At 44.4% G+C, this 20,617-nt stretch overlaps 2 protein-coding genes across 6 annotated transcripts; one reads left to right on the forward strand and one right to left on the reverse strand.

Annotated features, from left to right (window-relative positions):
• Positions 1 to 262: 262 nt before the first annotated feature.
• LOC120673816 (formin-like protein 3) lies at positions 263 to 14,430 on the reverse strand. Of its 5 annotated transcripts, XM_039954829.1 has the most exons (22): positions 14,034 to 14,428; positions 11,867 to 12,010; positions 10,229 to 10,361; positions 9,431 to 10,131; positions 9,116 to 9,337; positions 8,616 to 9,042; positions 8,330 to 8,394; positions 7,311 to 8,257; positions 6,911 to 7,034; positions 5,846 to 5,917; positions 4,876 to 4,974; positions 4,711 to 4,752; positions 4,560 to 4,640; positions 4,413 to 4,463; positions 4,258 to 4,339; positions 3,930 to 4,024; positions 3,082 to 3,153; positions 2,868 to 2,984; positions 2,343 to 2,411; positions 2,198 to 2,264; positions 740 to 1,040; positions 263 to 603 (listed from the first exon to the last, which is right to left on the reverse strand). In XM_039954829.1, exons 3-21 carry the CDS (start codon positions 10,299 to 10,301, stop codon positions 907 to 909), a joined length of 3,540 nt encoding a protein of 1,179 aa, XP_039810763.1. In that variant the 5' UTR covers positions 10,302 to 10,361; positions 11,867 to 12,010; positions 14,034 to 14,428; the 3' UTR covers positions 263 to 603; positions 740 to 906. The 5 variants fall into 5 exon arrangements, with proteins under 5 accessions (XP_039810763.1, XP_039810761.1, XP_039810762.1 ...); XM_039954827.1 differs by having other exon boundaries at positions 7,311 to 8,394; positions 14,034 to 14,427; XM_039954828.1 differs by lacking the exon at positions 11,867 to 12,010 and having other exon boundaries at positions 7,311 to 8,394; positions 14,034 to 14,427.
• Positions 14,431 to 15,662: 1,232 nt separating this feature from the next.
• Positions 15,663 to 16,635, forward strand: LOC120674542. The gene is made up of 2 exons (XM_039955707.1): positions 15,663 to 16,041; positions 16,091 to 16,635. Exons 1-2 carry the CDS (start codon positions 15,663 to 15,665, stop codon positions 16,633 to 16,635), a joined length of 924 nt encoding a protein of 307 aa, XP_039811641.1.
• Positions 16,636 to 20,617: the final 3,982 nt, after the last annotated feature.

The following is a 20,617-nucleotide window of genomic DNA, read 5'->3' on the forward strand; positions in this document are numbered from 1 at the left end:
TCCCCATCGTCACGGTACATTCACGAACGCTGTCGCATCTGGCATCTCTTCACTCCGAAACGCTGCCTCTGGGCTCTGGCTGAGTACTCGACAAACTCTAGGGCAGCAATCGCGTCACTCCAATGGTTGATTGCAGCAACAGTTGTAAAGAGCTAGAACTTGCTACAGCTAACCAGCACCCGACCTATGATTGAGTGTAGCGAAACGAGCGGTAAAAAAATGTCTTGCGATGTTTAGCAGCGCATTGGTCGGATACGATCGATAACGCGGCACACAAGTGCAAAGGACTTGAACTAAAATGTCTCTGGTTTGTTTGTTCCTTGATAATACAGTAACATTGTACAGCACTAGTGTTTATTCTAAGAAAAAAAATAAAAAATAAAAGAACACTAGTTTTGTCTGCTTCATTCCCGCGAGGGGCCTCGGGCTAATTTTATGTACAAGTAAGAAGCTATACCCCAGGAACTGCTATATTTACACACAAAAATTACAGCAGCCGTGGCATCCGTACGTTTGTTCAGTCATCTGATGTCCGTAGATCCCTACAGGATGTGAGCACAGCGAGCTCCAAAATCTTGGCATTCGCCAATTCGCGAACGCAACCTGCACAAAAAGGAAAACGGACATGAGTGTGAAATATCCCAATTCAGTATGAAAGATGAGGTTAAGAGCGATTCATGCAAACAGCGATTGCTAAAACGTAAGTATAGATACGTAAGCACTGTAGTTAAGAGCCTACCATTTAATGTATGGCAACCAGATAGCGAGATTCCTGACACCACACCTCTCACATACTGAATATTTTGAAGCAGGTCCTGCAGTGCTGCAAGTTAAGCAGCAGGTCCACGTAACAGTCCAACTTCACAAAGATGGAACTTTGACATAGCAGCAGTCTCATTCCTAGCCTTATTTAGCAGACACAGTTGCCTTTTCCTTTTCCTTTTCCTTTTCCAGTTTCTTTTTCTCAGCCTCAGCATTTCGAGCATTTTCATCACGTGATTTTTTGAACATATTCACAAAAATAACCAAAATCGATGTCACTGAAAATAAAACGAACAGTAACCTGTCAGATAAACATAAGAACTACAAACGGCGGTGAAAGAAAATAGGTTAAATTCAGTTCCAAGTGGAACTTCAGGGCCTCAGGCAGTCAGGTCACTTCAAGTAACTAACCAATTGCCAATATTAGCAACTTCAGTAAATTTTCAGTTTGGACAGAACCAAAATCACGGCAAGACTCAAAAAGGGGTTTATTACTCCCTCCATTTCAAATTGTAGGTCATTTTAGTTTTGTCCTAAGTAAACTTCTCTAACTTTGACTGAGTTATAGAAAAATGCACCAACATCTAAAACATCGATTCAGTTTAGTTAAATCCTGAAATCCATAATGAAATGTCTTGTTAGCACATGGCATTGTATATGTTAACAGATTTTTCTGTAAACTAGGTCACAGTTAGAGAAGTTTGACTTGGCACAAAACCAAACGACATACATTTTTTAACAGAGGGAGTATAAATTGGTGCAGATTTCATATCCAGGGGTGTGTGCATCCCCATTAGTGAATTTATCATTTTGCAGTGTTTCAAAAATGTGTCAAGGGGTCATGTTTTTACTACACAAAGTTAAGCATAACTGCTATAAGTCGGTTTCAAGTTCATCATAAATGTCAAGAATCGAAATAGACAAGCAGTCAATCTGGTAATTTTCATCATGTGCTGACAGTAGCACTTGTGCTTTTTGAATCAAATCAAAGACGAATTTGAGATTGAATTTCTGCAGGTTTATTTAACTTTGCGTGTACTACATACTACCTCCGATTTAAAATATACGACGTTCAGACAAACTAATATATTTTGAAATGGAGGGAGTACATGATTGTGTGATGAATTTTTGAAACATTGCAACAATGTTGGGCAAATTATAATTTTGCTAAAGGGGATGCCCGAACCCTACGACACCAATGTGTTATTGATTACTCCCTAGGAACCCTAGGAGTATTAATTATGTTTTGACATGATGTAATCAAGATTACTCAAAGGTGAATTTTAGCTTCAATCTGCTTTTTCAAAGGAAACTTCATTGGGTTGGCATTGACTTCCATAACTACATGTTCAGAATTCAGATAGGATAGCATGAATAATGACCAATGAGTCAACGACTGGTAAAATGCTGAAATAATACAAAGGCTAAAATATACCTTGCTCGAAAGGGCAGCGTGCAGGATCCTCACCAAAATACTGAGCTAAGGAATCAGCATTTCTTCCCTGCAAGTATATAACTATCAGAATCTACAATAAAAACAGAACAATATGGTATAAATACTTTTTATAGCAGGGACTCACCACTTCAGCATACAAGGAAATGAGGGACCTAACCTCAGCTTCTGCTGCGTCAAGAAACCTTTTCAACGCCTGTAGAACTAATCAATCTCAGTTTGGTTGTAAAAGATCATCATTATCATTCACCTAATGGACATGTAAATTTCAATATGATACACTTGAAAAGCGCATAATGCATGCTGACCTTAGGCACTTGTTTCAATCATGTCAATGGTATGTACATTTACATGTACTTTTACTGCTCTATATATAGAAATAATGATCAGAAAAATACATAAACAAATGCTCACAGTTCACCAAACACCAGTGGTGGAGAGGTCCACCAGATTTAGAGCCTTTGAGGTGGCATGGTAAGAAGAGGAAGCAGAATACAGAAACTCTACTGAACGCTAGATCTGGGGACAAGTAATCTGTCGTTTTTGACTTAAACAAGCTGACATGAAAGCATCTTAATATGGACAGATGTAAACTGATTTAATTTCGGTCATCCAGCAACTGCAAAAAGAAGAAATATTAACTCTTTCGTACCTTTCGAAAGCCAATTGAAATTGCACCATCATTTTCTGAAGCAGCTAACTCCTGTTCCACCTTCTCAAGACCTTTGTTTATCGCTTGCATTTCTTCCGCAAGCAACTTCAGCTGGATCTGTGGGAATTAACAAATTAAGTTGTTCTGTAACATACTTGAGGAGTAGAAAGCTCATTTTCCATCCAGAAGTGCAAAGATAAGCTAACAGAAATACCTTAGAAGCTGCTTCCAAATGGATTAGGTCTTTGTCAAAATCAAGAAGTTCAGGCATTTTCTCAGCAAGAAGCTAGCATGTAATAGATGGGAATAAGTTAGCTAAATTAAGTAATGCTGCAAACTAAGGAAAAAAAAAGGCAAGAGACTTAACAGGCATAAGGCAGCTAAACGAATTTGGCATGCAAAGAGAAAAGTAGCCATGCCATCTAAAAAATGTGGCACATATTTAATGTGCATTATACGATGCACTGGGACTAGCCTAGGTCAACGAACAACACCACAAAGCCTTTTAGTCCCACTGCAAGTTGGGAACATGAGCCACCAACAAAAAAAGGGGAAAAGGAAAAAAATACGTAACGCATCAATAAGAATGGTATTTTTAGGGGGCCTAAAAGGTTTGTGTATAAAGATTAAATAAGCTGATAAATACAACAACAACAACAACATAGCCTTTTTTCCCAAGCAAGTTGGGGTAGGCTAGAGATGAAACCCGAAAGAAATAAGTTCAAGGTTCAGGCACATTGATAGCTAGTCTCCAAGCGCTCCTATCCAAAGCTATCTCTTTAGAGATGTTCCAATCCTTAAGGTCTCTCCAAGCGCTCCTATCTATTAAATAAGCTGATAAATATTAACAAGAAATAAGTGTGGTTCAGAATTAGCACATGTAGAGGGGTCAATGCCCACTGGAGTATAGTCTTGTGTGTTATGCCACATTAGAGAAGTGAGGGTAGGGGCATGCTACTGTTTTGGACATCTCAAACAAAAACTGGTCGTGTCATATGTAATAAAGATAAATAGCATTTGAACATAGTACACCTATAACAAATCTCAGTGACAAGTGAATACCTTGCATAAATAATGCATCAGCGTCATCTTATTATTTCTAGCTCGAGTATCCGATAGTTTAAGAAGGCTGTCTAATCTGAAGCCAACAGCAGATCCTGTTTAATCAATCAACAGATCAGGGCGTTGGGCAAAGCTGTCAGAGAAAATGATTGAATATGACTTCTCTACAATTATTTGACTGGAACTTTGCTTCCATGATTCACCCCTTCAATGCAAGCTACACAAATATTGAAGCCCTCCAAGGGGTAAATGGTTCAAATTCACTCTTGGGTTAGTGGAACTGTCAGGTCTCAAGGGGTGAAGCATAGAAGCCCCATTCCTATGGTACCTCGTGCTGTCCCTTGATTCAACGCATTTCCTAATGTGAGAATTGTCTGCATTATCTGCCTTAACTTCAAAGACTCTTTGACCTGCATAAGTTGAGCCATTGAGCCAGCACACGTTTATAATATGTCTCACTTTTTGTAATGGGGTATCACATACCTCCTTTGTTGCATCGTTTATGGCGGTTAGGTTAGTTCTTAGATCATCTACCTGCCAAAAGGTCAGTTATCTGAATCACATAATGCAAAGTTATGGAGAAGACAACATATTCCAGGTAAGTTGGCATGGGGAAAGGGGTCACCAAACCTGTGTTGAGAAAGTAATTCTAAAAGCAAAAACTCTTAGCTTGGCTTCCACACGTGGAACTTTCATTAGCTCCAGGAAGAACTACAGTGTAGTTTAAAGCTTCCATCAGTACACAAGGAGGCACTGTGTGAAACCAAAATGCTGAACTTACCTGTTCGCATTTCCCAAGCATTTCTTTGTTGCCACTATAGCCCTGAAATGAGACAAGAAAAAAAAAGAGCCCATTTAAGATAGAAACAACAGTAGATGGAAAGTAATGATTAGGAACGCAAGTCAACTCATAAGGTGCAAAAGAGAAAACAAGTGAGAAGAATACCTTTAACATCTCAATCTCTTCCTTTGTAGGGCAAAATTTAATGAGATTTTCCACTTGGTCATTATCAAGAACAGAAGTATCCAAAGTCAATATTGCACTCTGCCAGACACAATCACAAATATGTGGAGTACAAAAATAAGTACCAGACTGTTCAAGGATTTATTGGAAGCATCAACATTAAAGGATGAGCAATGTTATGGTGTGATAAATTACTTAAGAAACAAAAACATGCATCTAAAAATCTAATACAGTTCAGCAGTAGCTTTAACACAAGATGATCGCATATGCTTGTATTAGCAAAGAGCAAAACAACAAACATTCAAAATGCTGATTAATCAACATTATTAGCAAAACAAGTTGATAACACTGTGAATTTAAAATCAAGAAAAAGTATTATAAATAGTATGTCCTAATGCATTTTGTCCCTTGAACTATCACGGAGGTCCGGCTTTAACACTTGAGGGCCAAAATTAGAGTTCCACAATAGTCCAGAGGCCAAAAATGCACATCTTCCTAAACATTTTATAACATTCATATTTGGGTACCCACAAATTTACCATGGGCGTACCCAGTGCCATAGGCTTCCCGCACTGCACGGGGTTTGGGGAAGGGTTGTTTTATGCACCAAGCCTTTCCAGAGGCTGGGGCTCGAACCTGGGGCCTTACGGTTACAGATGGTAGGCTCTACCGCTGCACCAGGCCAACCCTTCCAAATTTACCATGCATAAAAAAAATGGTCTGTTCTATGGAACCATGATATAATGTAGGGAGTTAACGTCAATGTCACTATGACTTTATGTATACAACAAAATCAATTGATTATGAAAAAGTATATGGTTAATGTGGCAAGTACACCGAATAACAGCAGTCACTAAGAGTCGTCAATGTGTCACAAAAGGGAACTGGAGTGCCCACTTCTTTTATTATGGGTAGAGAACTAGAGATTGGTTGAATCAGAAAGTAAACTCACAATCATATCAGGCAGAGGCATTTTAATTTTAGTAAGCATTATCTCGCAATTGTTTGCTCGTCGCATGTCAACCTGAAACAACAAACAATTAGTCCGCTATCTATCAAATAGTGGAATATTTACTGAGCATATCAACATAAAGGGACAATTGCACATAATTGGAATCATCACATACACTCCATCCAAAACACAAAAGGTGACACTTTGGAGACCTCAATTCAATTAATACTAAGTTTGACCTATAATATCATTATATATTAATGTCATGAATGGTCACAGTTGTATATATTCCCCTTCAAAATTATATGACAGTTTTATTTGGTTTCTGAACATAATGGTAGCATAAACCAATGGTCCCTGTGTGTTTGGGGGGCCGTGACATGTCCGAAATTTATGTTTTAGAAACAACCAAAAAGGGCTAAATAACCAGCAAAATCACTTCAATAATGAAAGAGATATTTTGGATCGCATATATTCAAACAATTGAAACTTCAGCTGTTGATATCTTTACAAATGTTCAGATGGGGCAAATCTGCATGTTACAATCTTATGCGTAAATTTGACTAGAAAAGTTTTTTTTTATATCACGGCTATATCAGATTTCATAAATGCACTATAACACAAACTAATGTCAAACCTGCATTAGAGAAGGGTGGGGAGTGGGGGGGGGGGGGTCGTGACTAGAGGAAACACAGTAGTGAGCTGCCAAGGAAAAAGGGATAACCACAAAAGAGAGCAACAGAGGTAACATGCATGTACAATATACACAACACCAATGAAACTAAAAAACCTCATGTGGGCTAGTTTCAATCAGCTATGCGCAAACATACACTGGTGACAATATCGTCATCATATAGCATGCAGTAGTTTTATCAAGAATAATAAAACAGTCTGAGTTTCAAAGTTTTGATATATCAAATAAGGAAAGAAAAGGTTATGAAATAAGTGTGAGAGGAACCAATTGATTTTGGTAGCAGCATGAGAACTTTAAAACACTCTATTATAAGTGGAAACTTTTACGTGTTTTGAGATAGCAGTAAGACAGATGATTGGGAATTTTCATACCAGGTGAACAATTTCCGGCTTGCTAATAGCTGAACCACGTCTTGTCGCCCCCTTTTCACTTATGTTGGTTACACTTGCCGTGGAGAACAAGCTCTCCAGCTCGGATAAATCGATATCAGGAGCGCTGACAAACAGTGCAAAAGAGAACACAACTTTGTTGAAGAGACCGTCCGTATCTTAAATAAGTAAAAGGAACTCCAGCCCAGAATAAAAGAGATAGATTTTATGATGAAAAATAGCAGATACTAGAACTAGCTAGTAATAATCACAAATACCAGATTTCATACTTAATTAACTAGTCATATAAGAAATCTGAACTAGTCACTAGTAAATCAACAGCTGCAAAATTTTGTGATGACATATTATGAATAGAAAACCATGCTATAAAAAAAACATCTACCTAGCCTGATTCCCTTGTTTCTGGGCATCAGCCCAGAGACTTCCTTGCATTGCTCTAGTAACTTTCACCCAATGCAGAGGCTTTAGTGAAGTCTTTTTGGGAGGGTTACTTTGTTGTGCCAATCCAATGCCACGGCCTTTAGTTGATCCAGTTGTGTTGCCACGTCCCCTTCCCAATAATGGAGGTGGTGGCACTGCTGCATTTGATATCTTTGAGCTTGGGGGTGGAGGAGGAGGTACAGTTCCAGGAGGTTTTGGTGCTTGAGATGGTGGGGGCGGGGGTGCAGGCGCTTTCTTTCCTGTCATCAGAGGTGGCGGCGGTGGGGCTGGAGGAGTTTTTTTATTAGTACCAGGCAGTGGCGGGGGTGGGGGTGGGGGTGGAGATGGAGCAGCAGGGCCAGCAGTTCTTGATGAAGTAGAAGGTGGAGGTGGAGGTGGAGGAGGTGGTCCTTTTGAAGTAGAAGCATAAGTTGTAGATGCTTTGCTAGAAAAGGGAGGGGGAGGAGGGGGCGGTGGAGGGCCTTTATTAGCCATTCCATGAGCCGGTGGTGGCGGTGGTGGTCGAGCTGTACAAACATTTTGCTGTTTTGCTACCCCAGAATTTGGCACTGGTGGCGGTGGCGGTGGCTGTGAAGGAGCCACACTGCTAACTCGAGGAGGTGGCGGAGGAGGAGGCGGTGGTGGTGACGGAATATGTTTGCTTCCACTCGGCGGTGGTGGTGGTGGAGGTGGAGGAGGCTGTGGAGGACTTACACTGCTAATGCGAGGTGGTGGCGGCGGCGGTGGAGGCGGTGGTGATGAGAAACCATGTTTACTTGCACTTGGTGGTGGTGGTGGCGGCGGCGGAGGCGGTGGCGGTGAAGCAGGTTTCCTACCATTTTGTGGTGGTGGTGGTGGTGGAGGAGGAGGAGCGGGTGGTGAAAATGGTGACCTGTTACTTGGTAGCTCCTGCAGTGGTTTTGTTAGGGGTCCACTTGGCCCAGTTGCCAACACAGATGAATCCAAAAGGCTAGAAGGTACCCCATGAGGAGGTGGAGGTGGTTGAGACTGGAGAGGCGGGGATGAGCTGTTCATTGTGAGAGTAGCTGCAAAAGTTGTGATAGTTTAGAATCAGACTTCTAATTAAACAAAAAAGTTAATAAAAGACAAACAACAGAAAAGATGACGGTGATGAGACCCTGAAATCTATGGGGCACCATGCACAGCAACATAAAACAAAACTTCTCCTAAAGGGAACCTCATATAGACTGTGTAACATTGTCACTGAGTTTCCAAAGCAGAAATTGGTTCATGTAAGAAGTTATACCACTGGATTCAGAATCTTCAGTAGTAAGATCACGATCAATGTTCTCCGAGTCAGATGAGTTTCCACCATGTTGAACCTTCTCATGATCAGCTGAACAAACAGAATCAGAAGCCACAGAATATTTTTCTTCATCAGAATCAAGTGGAGACATCAGTGGCATCTGTAGACCAACTTTAGCTTGCATTTTTGAGAGTTCTTTCATGTCATTGAGTATAAGCTTTTGAAATTTCTCTTGCAGCGAGTTTGCTGAGAATTCTTTGAGCAACCAATAGGCAGCATCATCACTGCTTTCAATCCAGTCAACTCCATTGAAGAGTTCTTGAACAGCTGAAAAGGCTTCAATTGGTAAACCACCCTTCATATCACCGTTCAGTGTTGCTGTTGGAGCTCTTGTGGGAGACATGCCCCCAATTTCACAAAACAGCACCTACATTATCAAAATCGTGTTAGTGATCCATTTTAGTCCAGGGCGATTTCAATGTATGTGCATCAAATTTTACCTCTGCTCTAAAATTCCTTGGGTACCGCTCTTTTGAACCCCACAGTATATCCACATCATCGCTATTTAGCATCAATACATTTGAACGTATAAAAGCAGTATTGAACACTATCCGGAACATCATAACTTCCTTCTCTGGATCAAGATCGAGATGTACACACTCCAGAACAATATCTCCCTGGACTAGACACTGTATATCAATTTTTATCACATCACAATCCTCCTGCATGATAAAGATTCCTCAATGATGTCAACCCAAAATAGAGTCACAGAAAAGCAACTGAATTGTTCATGTTAAATTCCATGTACCACCTACCTGCCGATAGTGCCGCAGAGATTTCTTCTTTGGCATAGAAAAAATCATGTTAGCCATGCTACCATTCTTACCGAGAAGATTTCGCCCAAAAATGCGGACTAATGGCCTGCATCCATTATCAGAATCAAAACTTGGAATGGCTCTAAGAATCAGGCAATCCAAAGAGAGTGCTCTTTCCATTGGAGGCCACTCTGGAGAGATATTTCTTCTGGCTACATACTGCATGTAACGGAGCTGCGATGGCATTGGATTGAGTGCGGAGAAGAGTTGTAGGAACCCTTTAGGTGCCTCGCGGTAAATAATGTCCAGAGTTTTATGCTCAGCACCGTGCAATTTCTTGTATATGAGAAGACAAGATAACAAAAAAGCCAACAATGGCCAGGTCCCTCTTTCACAATGGAGTAATATAATGTTCTTATTGTTCCCACTAGATAACCAGTGCTCACAGACACGAAGGAAATGCTGAATCAGAGATAAAGGAAGCACAGGGCAGCCTTCAAAATGCCGTGGGTAATCAATGACTGGAATGTTATATTCACGCAGTATATCAGCAAACTGGCTTCTCTTATCTCCATCTCTAAAATTAATCGCCAGGAATGAGGATTCTACATGTTCTTCATGCAACTCCGTGAGAATCTCATTTAAATAGACTGGATACATTCCCTGAGGCAAAACTTCAGTGCTGAAGCATGAATCAAAAACTGCGCAATGCCAAAAGATATGATCAGTTGAAGCAGTCGTAAACAATAAACTTTGATCTAAGAAGTGATTCAATATAGGAAACCTCTCTATGCATACCATAGATCCTGTCAATAAACTCCAGTAGTCCATCTGGAGGCCTCTTGTAGAAGAATCTACTAAGCAGTGACATTTCATGGGAATGAAGAAATGTTGTGATAACTGCTCAGGATTTAAGTGTTTGCTCGCAGCACTGCAAAAGTAAATCAATTTTAGAAGAAACATCTATAAGGTGCATCTGATTATCATTTCTGAAAATTGGAATGAAGTATGTCTGGTTAATCACTTTAACTATCAGATGTAGAAGATGATGATCATATCTAAACATTGGAGTGGAGTATGTCTGATTAATCATCTTGACAATAGAGGTCCGATTAGTCAACTCCTATAGGTCCATTATGTTGCTTAAAACAACACTCAGACTACTGATTCAGAAAAACCACATGGCCCAAGTATCATCACCATGCACTGCAACACCACCTAAAGCAATGGCATTTCTAAGCAAGGATGCAGCCATGTCAGCTCAATAGGGCTTGTTTCCATTATGACGACAACTTAAAACATCTAGGTACCAGCCAACTCCAGAACCAGAGTGTGCAATCCAAATGTGAAAAAGAGTCCAGAACTGTACAGTTTCAATGTATGCTAAGGTATTTTAAAACTGTACCTTCCGGCATCAGTCCACCTGTTACAAACCACAGTTCAACTGTAGCGGACGAGCTAATTAGTTAAGAGTGTCGAGTGTTACTGTCAAGCTAATCAGAGGAAATACTAATGGAAGTTCCAGCGAACTCCCTCTATTGATGTCTTGTTCCAGTGCAGGGCGCACTTGGTCGGGAATGGGGATTCAGTTGAACCCCCAAAACATGTCGTAGAATAAACTACACCAGCAACTTAATGGGTACCAATAAGTCATATGGTGTCAAGCAATGTCGATCTCACGCACTAAGAGCAACTCCAACAGTTTGATTTTTCCCTATCCCCTTTCTCATCATATAGGGGAATTCCCTTTCCAACTTTCAACTTATAGGGGAGAAGTACTCCAGCAGCTAGATTTTTCCCTTTCCCCTTTCCCTCTCCTGTCACGTGGGGTCAACTTGTCAGTCACATCTTCCTTTCCCCTCCCCTCCCCTCGCGTTCCTTTCCCCGTCGCAAGCAGAGCCGCCACCGGCGCCCTCCTCCTCCCTCAGCAAGAAGCCCGACCTCGCCCTCCTCCGCAAGGTCCTGCTCGGCACCAAGCTCCAGGAGGTCCTGCTCGGCAACAAGCTCGTCCTCCTCTTCCCCGTCGTCATCCTCGCGCTCGCTGCACGCATCTTCCACTTCGGACGCGCGCGCAGCAGGGACGCGCGACCGCCCAGGAGCCGAGGCGCGGACTGCACAGCAGAGTACCAGCAGTGCAGGGCCGCCCTTCCTGTGCCGGAACGCGGCAGCGCGCCAGCGCCCTGTCCGGCGGCGGGCCAACGCCCGGTCCGGCGGCAGGCCACCGCCACCTGATTTGATACTGAATGTTTCTGCTGTTCCTACTGCTATCAGGGAAAAAGTGTCATTTGCGATCAGAAGAATTGTACACAGCACACAAAACTGAATTGGGCAAAGGACTGCTATTTTTTGTTTCTTGGGATTCTGTGTTCTCTCTTCTAATAATATTCACAGGCTAAAATTGAAGTGTCTTTGTTTTTCATTTGAACTGCTACTAACCATTTTGCTTTCACAAGTTCATGTTTCTTTTTCTGAGACACAGTGACCATGCACACCAACTCATCAGGTTTCAGGTACTAGGTTGCCTTGGCTGCATTCAGTGTGGTGTCCTTCCTAGAAGGTTCAGAGACATCGTTCCAGTTGCTACAAAACCATCAGAAAGAAGTCAGATCTCTACTAAATGGTCTTGCCTGACCAAGAATTGAAAGCAGAGCACAAAGGACAATGGCTGAATCTGTTGAACCTGTTACAATAGTTAACTTCAAAGTGGCCGAAACAAAGGAATTAAACTGAATCCTAAAGACCATGATTATAGATCAGAACATCTGTTCTGCTCAATTACAACAAGTACATATATATTTCAGAGCTGAAACAAAGGAACAAGTACATATATATTTCACACAAACAACTGAATCAGAATATTTAGTCAATAATCACAGCTAAGACACAAGATGTTCAGATATTCGAGCAACAGAAATGCTGAACTGAACAGAAATGCTCTTGCAAGATTCAGATCGAGCCTGTCAGCCTGAACTGGAATGAGCATAAATTCTGAAAATTATGCACTCCCAGAACCTGAAATGGAATGTTTGACAAAATGCAGTGTTATGGTCTCTGAATTCAGAGACTGAATATCAGGTTCTCTCTTTTTCTCTCTTTCAGCAGTCAATAAGAGACTGAATATCAGTGTTGCAAGAATATCAGTGTTAATTTCATTTATTTCCTGGATACTGAATGTAACAGAATACTATTATGCAACAGAAAATCTGGTCAGAGCGAGCATCTGCATTCAGAGATGGCGCTGGTCATAGAGGTAACATTCAGTGAGCAAAAAATAACTTAAAAATGACTGAAATAGTGAGCAAAAAATAACTGAAACATTCAGGCCATGTTGCATTCAGTACAAGCAACATACTCTCATGTTGCATTCATGCCATGATTCATCCGAATCTGATACTCTCATGAATTATTTTAACTCTGAAAAAGGACCATGATTCGGACCATGATTCAGTACAAGCAACATACTCTCATGATTCAGTACAAGCTCTTTTTGACACTCAGTCTCTACTCACAGTCACAGGGAGCAGCATCCTCTTGCTGATGTTGCTTTGGCATGATATTGCTCTTGTGACATTCCAAAGAACTACAGCAACTCAGGCTAGATAAATCTGAAAATTCAGTCTTCTGACGTTGCTTTCAGCCTAGATAAATCTGTGCAGAACTTCATCCACGCTCTTCTGACGTTGCTTTTAGCGCGCGGCAGGGACGCGCGAGCGCCCAGGAGCCGAGGCGCGGAGCTCGCAAAGTCGTGAGCCAAGAACCAGGCCAGGGACTGCACACTGCAGCGTGCGCAGCACGCGAGCCAAGAACCAGGCCAGCCTGCAATACTCTCCTTTCCCATTGCGTTGCTAGGATGATGGACCTATCTCCTGCTACCTCGCTGTGCTTGGCCCTGCTACTGCTCATTCCCCAAACCAGATCCACCACGACAGGTGCTCCGAACACGACGGCTCCCTGCGGGCGCGCGTGGTGCGGGGACCTGAGCATCTCCTACCCGTTCTGGCTCGCCGGCATGCATCCGCCGGAGTGTGGCGGCCACCAAGCCTTCCAGGTAACATGTGACAACGCCACCAGCTACTTCAAGAACTCGCTCTGGACCTACCGAATCCAGGCCATCTTCTACTTCAAGAACTCGCTCTGGACCCGAGTCGCTTGAGGCGGGCGGCTGCTGGCAGGCGTGCTCGTCGGCGGCCATCAGGAGGCGGCGGCGGCGATGGACGGGGTGGTGCCGGAGGGCGCGGCACTGGCGGCACAGCACGGTCGGGACGGAAAGGGAGACTCGTTTTCTCCCCCTTTCTATTGGGGATTGGATAGATAATATTGGGGATTGAGAAAAAATAAAGAGGAAAAGGAGATGGAAAATCAATCTGTTGGAATGGGTTTTTTCAACATCAATTCCCTATATTGAGAAAAGGTGGAAAGGGGAAAGGGGAAAATCAAACTGTTGGAGTTGCTCTAAATAAGAACTTAATCGAACCCGCCAACCAAACCACTGCGCAGCGCACGAATCCACGGCTAATGAACGGAGTGGGTAGAGATTGATGCGGGAGCCAGGGCAACTCTTAGGATACGGGAGTCCATCCAGGCGAGCTTCAAGATTACTTACCCACAAAAACGATGCGAAACTAACCCACGCCCGTGCGGATCTCCTCTCCGCTGGGTCGAGCGAGGAGCGCCGCCGCCGCCGCGGCGCAGCAGACCAGAAGCGACTGAGAGGGTGGGGACCGGGGCGCGGCGCGGCGCCGAGAAGTCTAGGGTTTAGAGCAGTAGCGGAGGGGAAATTTTTGAGCTGGGGAAGCGAGGAGTGTGATTTTCCCTTCGCTTTTTTAAGATTTCGCGGAGGCTTCGCTTCTCCCTTGGCGTTGTGCGGCGCTGCAACTTTGAATCGGGTGAAGGACGAGACGAGAGGGGGGAGGGATCTGGGTTTGGCGTTTCGGTCGGTTTCGGTTTTGTGCTTGTGGATTGGGGTGGAAGCGTGGAAGGCGCCGTCCGGGCGGCCACGCGTGGCGGCGGGTGCAGGGGCGCCGAGGGTTTTTCAGCTGGTGACGGACTGACGGGTGGGTGGTGGACTGGTGTGGGTGTGGGTCAGCATCGGCTGGAACGTCGGAGCGGTTTTCAGGCCGTGTTTGGTAAACCATCGAATAAGTTTACATAAAAAGACAAATGTTTGCATGGAGTACTAAACGAAGTCTATTTGCAAAATTTTTCAGGAACGGATGTAATTTTTTGAGATGAATCTAATGACGGTAATTAATTGATGATTTGTTACAGTAATGCTACAGTAACCATCCTCTAATCACGCGGTCAAAGGCCTCATTAGATTCGTCTCGCGATTTACACGGGGGTTGTGGAGGTTGTTTTGTAAATAGACTTCATTTGGTACTCTAAATTAGTGGTCAAAAGACCAAAAAGTTTTCGCGAAAATTTTTACAGCCTTAACCGAACACGGCCTGGCCTTGTCCGTCCTAGAATTTTAGCGTGCTAATGATATTTTGACCGCTAATTACGGTATCAAACAAAGTCAGTTTACAAAACTAAGTCCAGAACCCCGGCGCTAGTGACCCTGAAGAATCTAATAAGGCCTTTGACCGCGCGATTAGAGAATGATTATTGTAGCATCACTGTAGCCAATCATCGATTAATTACCGTCATTAGATTCATCGCGAAAAGTTACACCCATCTCTAAAAAGATTTTACAAATAGACTTTATTTAGTAAACCATGCATGCGAGATTCTCTCCTCGGGAAATGTGCGCGCTAGAATCGTGGAATAGCCAAACAAGGCCTTTGTTTGGACGTCGGCGATGCGGCCGAGCTCGATCGGATGTCGGGATGTGGTCGTGTCCTGTCATTTTTCCTAGTGAAACAAACTCTCGCGAAGTTGACACGGCAAAGCACGCGAACCATCTTTTTTCCTCGGCGTCTAGGGTTCCCCTAGGCGACTCGAGGCGATCGTTTGCCGGCCACCGTCGTTCCCACCGATTTCTCCTCCCTCTCCCCTCTTTCGGATCCGCATCACCCGGTGCTGGATCTCCCAACTTCCCACGCCATCGTGTCCCCATATTCTGCGTTTCGCAGCCGTGAACCTCCCCTGCTAGCCTAGGGTTTAATGGTGGTGGCAACGCTGGTTTTCGTCGTGTCGTTCGGTCTACGTCCCTGGTGCAAGGCGATGGAGAGTGTGGAAGGAATGATGAAGAATCTGCAACTTTCTGCTGTGCAAGGCGCTGGGGAAGGTGATGTCGGAGAAGATGATCCACGCCGAAACTGTGGAGCAGGCTTTGGGTAGGATCTGGTGCCCCATTAAAGGGATTGAGTGCAAACCCTTGGGTGATAACAAGTTCCTCATCAACTTCCTACAAGAATCGGGGAAGAGGAAGGCGTTGGATGAAGGGCCATGGATGATATTAAAGGAGTTGTTGGTAGTTTCGGATGTGGATCGGAGGAAAACCCTAGATGAGATTGAGTTCATCTCGGTGCCAATTTGGGTGAGAATCTCAAATCTCCCCATTGGCATGATGAATAAGGAAGCGGGGAAGACCATTGGAGAAGCGATTGGGGAGTTTATGATGCTGGATTTGGAGGATGGTGAGGTGCCGATCCGGCGCTTTTCTGAGGGTGCGTATTAGGCTGGATGTTCGCCAGCCTCTCATGCGGGGTGTATCAGTGCAAGGTGTTGATGGTGCGCCGGATCGCTGGTGTCCTTTGGTGTACGAGTACTTACCAGATTTTTGCTATGTGTGTGGCATCATTGGCCACACTGAGAAGGCGTGCTCGGTTAGGCTGAAGGAGGGGGAAGTCCCACAGTTCGACAAGTCCTTGAGGTACTTGCCGGGGAGAGGGAGACCTGATTCTGATGGACAGAGGAGATCGAAGAGGGAAAAAGGCGGGGGAGGGAAATCTGGGTTGAGCTGGGGGCGTGGTTCGAGTGGATCGGGTGGAAAGTGGGGGCATGATGGCTCCCGGAGTGAGGGCCCGACATGGAGGAGGGGCAGTAATGATGGTGGTTTGCTGACGGGGAGGAAAGTAGGGGAGGAGGACGAGGTGACGAGCCCACTGAAGAATGATGGCAAGGAAGCTGTTCAGGAGGAGGGGCTTGACAAAGGTGCAAAGAAGGCGCTGACTTTCGGCGACAATCCGGACGCCGACGCAGTGCATAAACTGGGGACAAAGCCTGGGGATACTGGGGTTGTTGTGGGGGCGGATGCCTAAGAGCTGAACTCTAAAGGGGATAAGGAGGGGAAGAAGCATGCAAACAGTACCATGCAGCTCATGCACGTCGATCAAGCTAGGGGGGAAAGAGTTGGAGGTGGTGCATGAAGAGGGGGCGGCGGGGAAGGTGAAGGATTCCTCAGTAAAATCTAACCGCAAGACGTATAAAAAGAAGCCGAGACAGGTGGTGGTAGAGGCTGGAAGCCCTTCTTCCACTATGCAGGAAGGTAAAAAGAGGAATTTGGATGGGGAGGAGCCGGTGCCGATGGAAGGTGTAAAGAGGAGCAGAGTGGCGGAATGGGTGGATGAGGATGTTGCAAACACAAACATGAAAGCGGGACTGCCGGAGCAGTCCTGCAAGGACCAATGAAGCTAATAGCTTGGAATTGTCGGGGCTCGGGGAACGCCCTAGCAATTCGCGGCCTTCTGGATCTCCAGAAGGAGGAGGAACCTTATATACTCTTTCTGTCTGAAACGAAGATGGACAGAAGGTGAATCGAGGGGTTGCGGTGGAAGCTTGGGTTAACTAATCTGGTGTTGCAAGATTGCAAGGGGCAAAGTGGCGGGCTTGCAGTCTTTTGGAGGAAAGAAATTAATCTGCATCTACGGGGGGTGTCCCGTTTTTACATAGATGCGGATGTGGTGGAGGCTGATGGATTTGTTTGGCGGTTCACAGGTTTCTATGGTGAACCAAAAACCAATCGGAAAGAAGATTCTTGGAAGGCAATGAGGGTTTTGAATGCTTCTAGGAGACGTCCATGACTGTGTGTGGGCGACTTTAATGAGGTGTTGCTGGGGTGTGAGAAGGAGGGTGGACAAGCAAAATCTTAGGTTTGTATGGATCGCTTTCGGCATGCGCTGGAGGACTGCTTGCTGACGGACCTAGGATTCGTGGGGGACCCATTCACATGGCAAAATAATAACCACCAAAGTGAGGAATATATTCGGGAACGATTGGATAGAGCGGTTGCTGATGATGAATGGTGTGCTCGGTTCCCAAATTTCCCACTCGGACCACCGACCCATTATTGTTGTGATGAATGATGAAGCTGCAGATCGGCCGAAGCCGGGGGGCCAATCGTTCAGGTTTGAGGCTGGGTGTATTCAGGAGGACAATTGCCGAACGATTGTGCACAATGCGTGGAATTTGACGATGGAGGCCAGATCGGGTACTGTGGTGGAAGCTGTCCGTGAGGTGGGAGCCGAACTGTGGGATTGGAGCAGGAACATACTTGGAGATTTGGGGAAAAGAATAAAGAGGGTGAAGAGGGAGTTGGAGGCATGTCGTAGGAGAAGTTTTGACGCCTATAGTGTTGGTAGGGAGGAAATTTTGAAATATAAGTTGGAGAAACTAGAAAGCCAAAAAGATTTCTATTGGCGCCAAAGAGCGCATGCAAACTGGTTGCAGAAGGGGGATAGAAATACAAAGTTCTTCCATGGGTATGCCTCAGAAAGGAGAAGGAGGAATAGAATCAGGAGATTAGTGAAGGACGATGGGGTGGTGGTGGAAGAGGAGGGGGAGCTGCAGAATATCATCACTAACTTTTATAAAAAAAATATTTCGCAGCTGTGCAGGTAGCCACTATGATGAGCTGCTCTCGCGGGTTCATCCGAGAGTAACTAATGAGATGAATCAGTTCTTGAGGCGGGAGTATTCTGACGAGGAGATTAAATCAGCCCTAGACAGCATGGGTGATCTCAAAGCCCCAGGAGTGGATGGGATGCCGGCCCTTTTTTACAAATAATTTTGGGATATTGTGGGTGCTGATATCACCAAAGAAGTCAAGAACCTACTTGTGGGAGGTGCCATGCCAGAGGGATGGAATGATAAAATGGTGGTACTGATCCCCAAAGTCTCTAACCCGGAGAGGTTGAAGGATCTGAGGCCAATAAGCTTGTGCAATGTGACTTACAAAATTGCATCCAAGGTTTTGTCTAACCGACTGAAGCTTATTCTTCCTGATATTATCTCTTTAAATCAGAGTGCTTTTGTGCCTGGCCGCATAATCACTGATAACGTGCTTTTAGCATATGAGCTGACTCACTTCATGCAGAACAAGCGTGGTGGGGGAGAAAGCTTTGCTGCGGTTAAACTTGATATGAGCAAAGCTTATGACCGTGTGGAATGGTGTTTTCTGGAGATGATGATGAATAAGTTGGGATTCTGTGAGGAATGGGTGAATATAATCATGAAGTGTGTCACCACGGTCAAATACCGAATTAAGGTGAATGGTGGTCTCACTGAGGAAATAATACCTGAGCGTGGTCTTCGGCAAGGGGACCCGCTCTCACCGTATTTGTTTCTGCTGTGTGCTGAAGCTTTTCATGTCTACTCCAGGCGGCTGAGGAGGATGGTGATTTGGTGGGAGTGAAGGTATGCCAGGATGCACCGAGCATTAATCATCTTTTGTTTGCAGACAACTCCTTGCTACTCCTGAAAACAGATGATCGGAGTGCAAATCGTGTGCAACATATTCTTTCATTGTATGAAGATTGCTCGGGGCAGATTATTAATAAGGAAAAGTCCTCCATAATGTTTAGCAAAAATGCAAGAAATGCAGAGAAACAACATATGATGTCAGCTTTGGAAATAAATGTGGAGGCTCGTACTGAGAAATATTTGGGGCTGCCTTTGTATATGGGAAGATCAAAGGAGAAAACTTTTACTTATCTAAAGGATAGGGTGTGGAAAAGGATACAGGGATGGAAAGGAGAAGCTGCTGTCCAAAGCTGGAAAAGAAATCCTGATTAAGGCCGTGGCGCAAGCCATCCCGAGCTATGCTATGTCTTGTTTTGATTTGACAAAAACCCTATGTGATGATATCATGACAATGATTTGTCGCTTCTGGTGGGCACAACAAGATCAGGAGAATAAAATGCATTGGCTATCTAAAGATAAACTATGCACTAGAAAGGAGAATGGTGGGCTCGGTTTCAGGGATCTGCATCTCTTTAATCTAGCTATGCTAGCCCGACAAGGATGGAGACTGTTAACTAACCCAGAGTTTTTGTGTGCTCAAGTATTACGCGCAAAATATTTCCCTGATGGAAATCTGGTGGATGTTAGGGAGAAACCAGGTATTTCTTACTCTTGGCGCAGTATTGTTCGAGGTGTGCATGCTCTTAAGAAGAGGTTAATTTGGAGAGTAGGGGATGGAACACAGATTGACATTTGGTCTGATCCCTGGTTACCTGATGGCATTACCAGAAGACCTGTCACACCACGTGGTCATACTCTTTTGCGTCGGGTTTCTGAGCTGATTGATCCAGTAAGTGGTGACTGGGATAGGGCCTTAATCCAGTCGGTGTTCTGGGAAGAGGATGTTGCTCGTATATTGTGTATCCCTGTTAAACAAGGCATGGAGGATCTGTTGGCTTGGCACTATGACAAGAAGGGTGTCTTTTCAGTAAAATCAGCCTATCATGTGTTAGATGATGGCAAGACAAGGGACAAAATCCGTCAACAAGGGGAAAGCAGATCAAGCTCTCTGTCGTCAAGGTCCCCTTGTTTCAAATGGAAGTGTATGACAGCTGAAGTGCCCGCCAAAATTCGCCATTTTTTCTGGAGGTTTTCACATAATAGTTTGCCTCTGAGAATGAACATTGCTAGGCGAGGGATGGTGATTGATACGAGATGCCCCATCTGTTGGAGACTGGATGAAGATGGAGGACATTGTTTCTTGAAGTGCAAATATGTCAAAGCATGCTGGAGAGCTATGAACTTGGAGGACGTTAGGCTCAAGCTGTGTTCACTATCTTGTGCAACACAGGTTGCCGAGTGCATCCTGTCTCAAAAGGAAGAAAAGAAGCTGACGATTATTGGCCTGCTTTGGTCATGGTGGGATGCCAGGAACAAAGCGAATGCTGGGGAGAAATTGAGATTCACGGAGGAGGTGCTGTTTAGAGCCCGGATGATCAACATCTCCACTGACATGGAGATTATGGGGAATGCTGTGTCAGAGTCAGTAAGTCAGGATAAAAA

The sequence above is a fragment of the Panicum virgatum genome, chromosome 5N (assembly GCF_016808335.1).
Source record: "Panicum virgatum strain AP13 chromosome 5N, P.virgatum_v5, whole genome shotgun sequence".
Taxonomy (NCBI): Eukaryota; Viridiplantae; Streptophyta; class Magnoliopsida; order Poales; family Poaceae; genus Panicum; species Panicum virgatum.

What these genes read in the sequence shown, in the direction of transcription:
- LOC120674542 (XM_039955707.1), top strand. Translation starts at nt 15,663, where the DNA reads ATGTCGGAGAAGATGATCCACGCCGAAACTGTGGAGCAGGCTTTGGGT. An exon ending in GATCCGGCGCTTTTCTGAGG is followed by an intron (nt 16,042 to 16,090) that starts GTGCGTATTAGG and finishes GGGGTGTATCAG; the next exon opens with TGCAAGGTGTTGATGGTGCG.
- LOC120673816 (XM_039954828.1), bottom strand. Translation starts at nt 10,301, where the DNA reads ATGTCACTGCTTAGTAGATTCTTCTACAAGAGGCCTCCAGATGGACTA. An exon ending in TGCCTCTGCCTGATATGATT is followed by an intron (nt 4,975 to 5,845) that starts GTGAGTTTACTT and finishes TGTGTCTGGCAG; the next exon opens with AGTGCAATATTGACTTTGGA. An exon ending in TTTCAATTGGCTTTCGAAAG is followed by an intron (nt 2,412 to 2,867) that starts GTACGAAAGAGT and finishes TTAGTTCTACAG; the next exon opens with GCGTTGAAAAGGTTTCTTGA.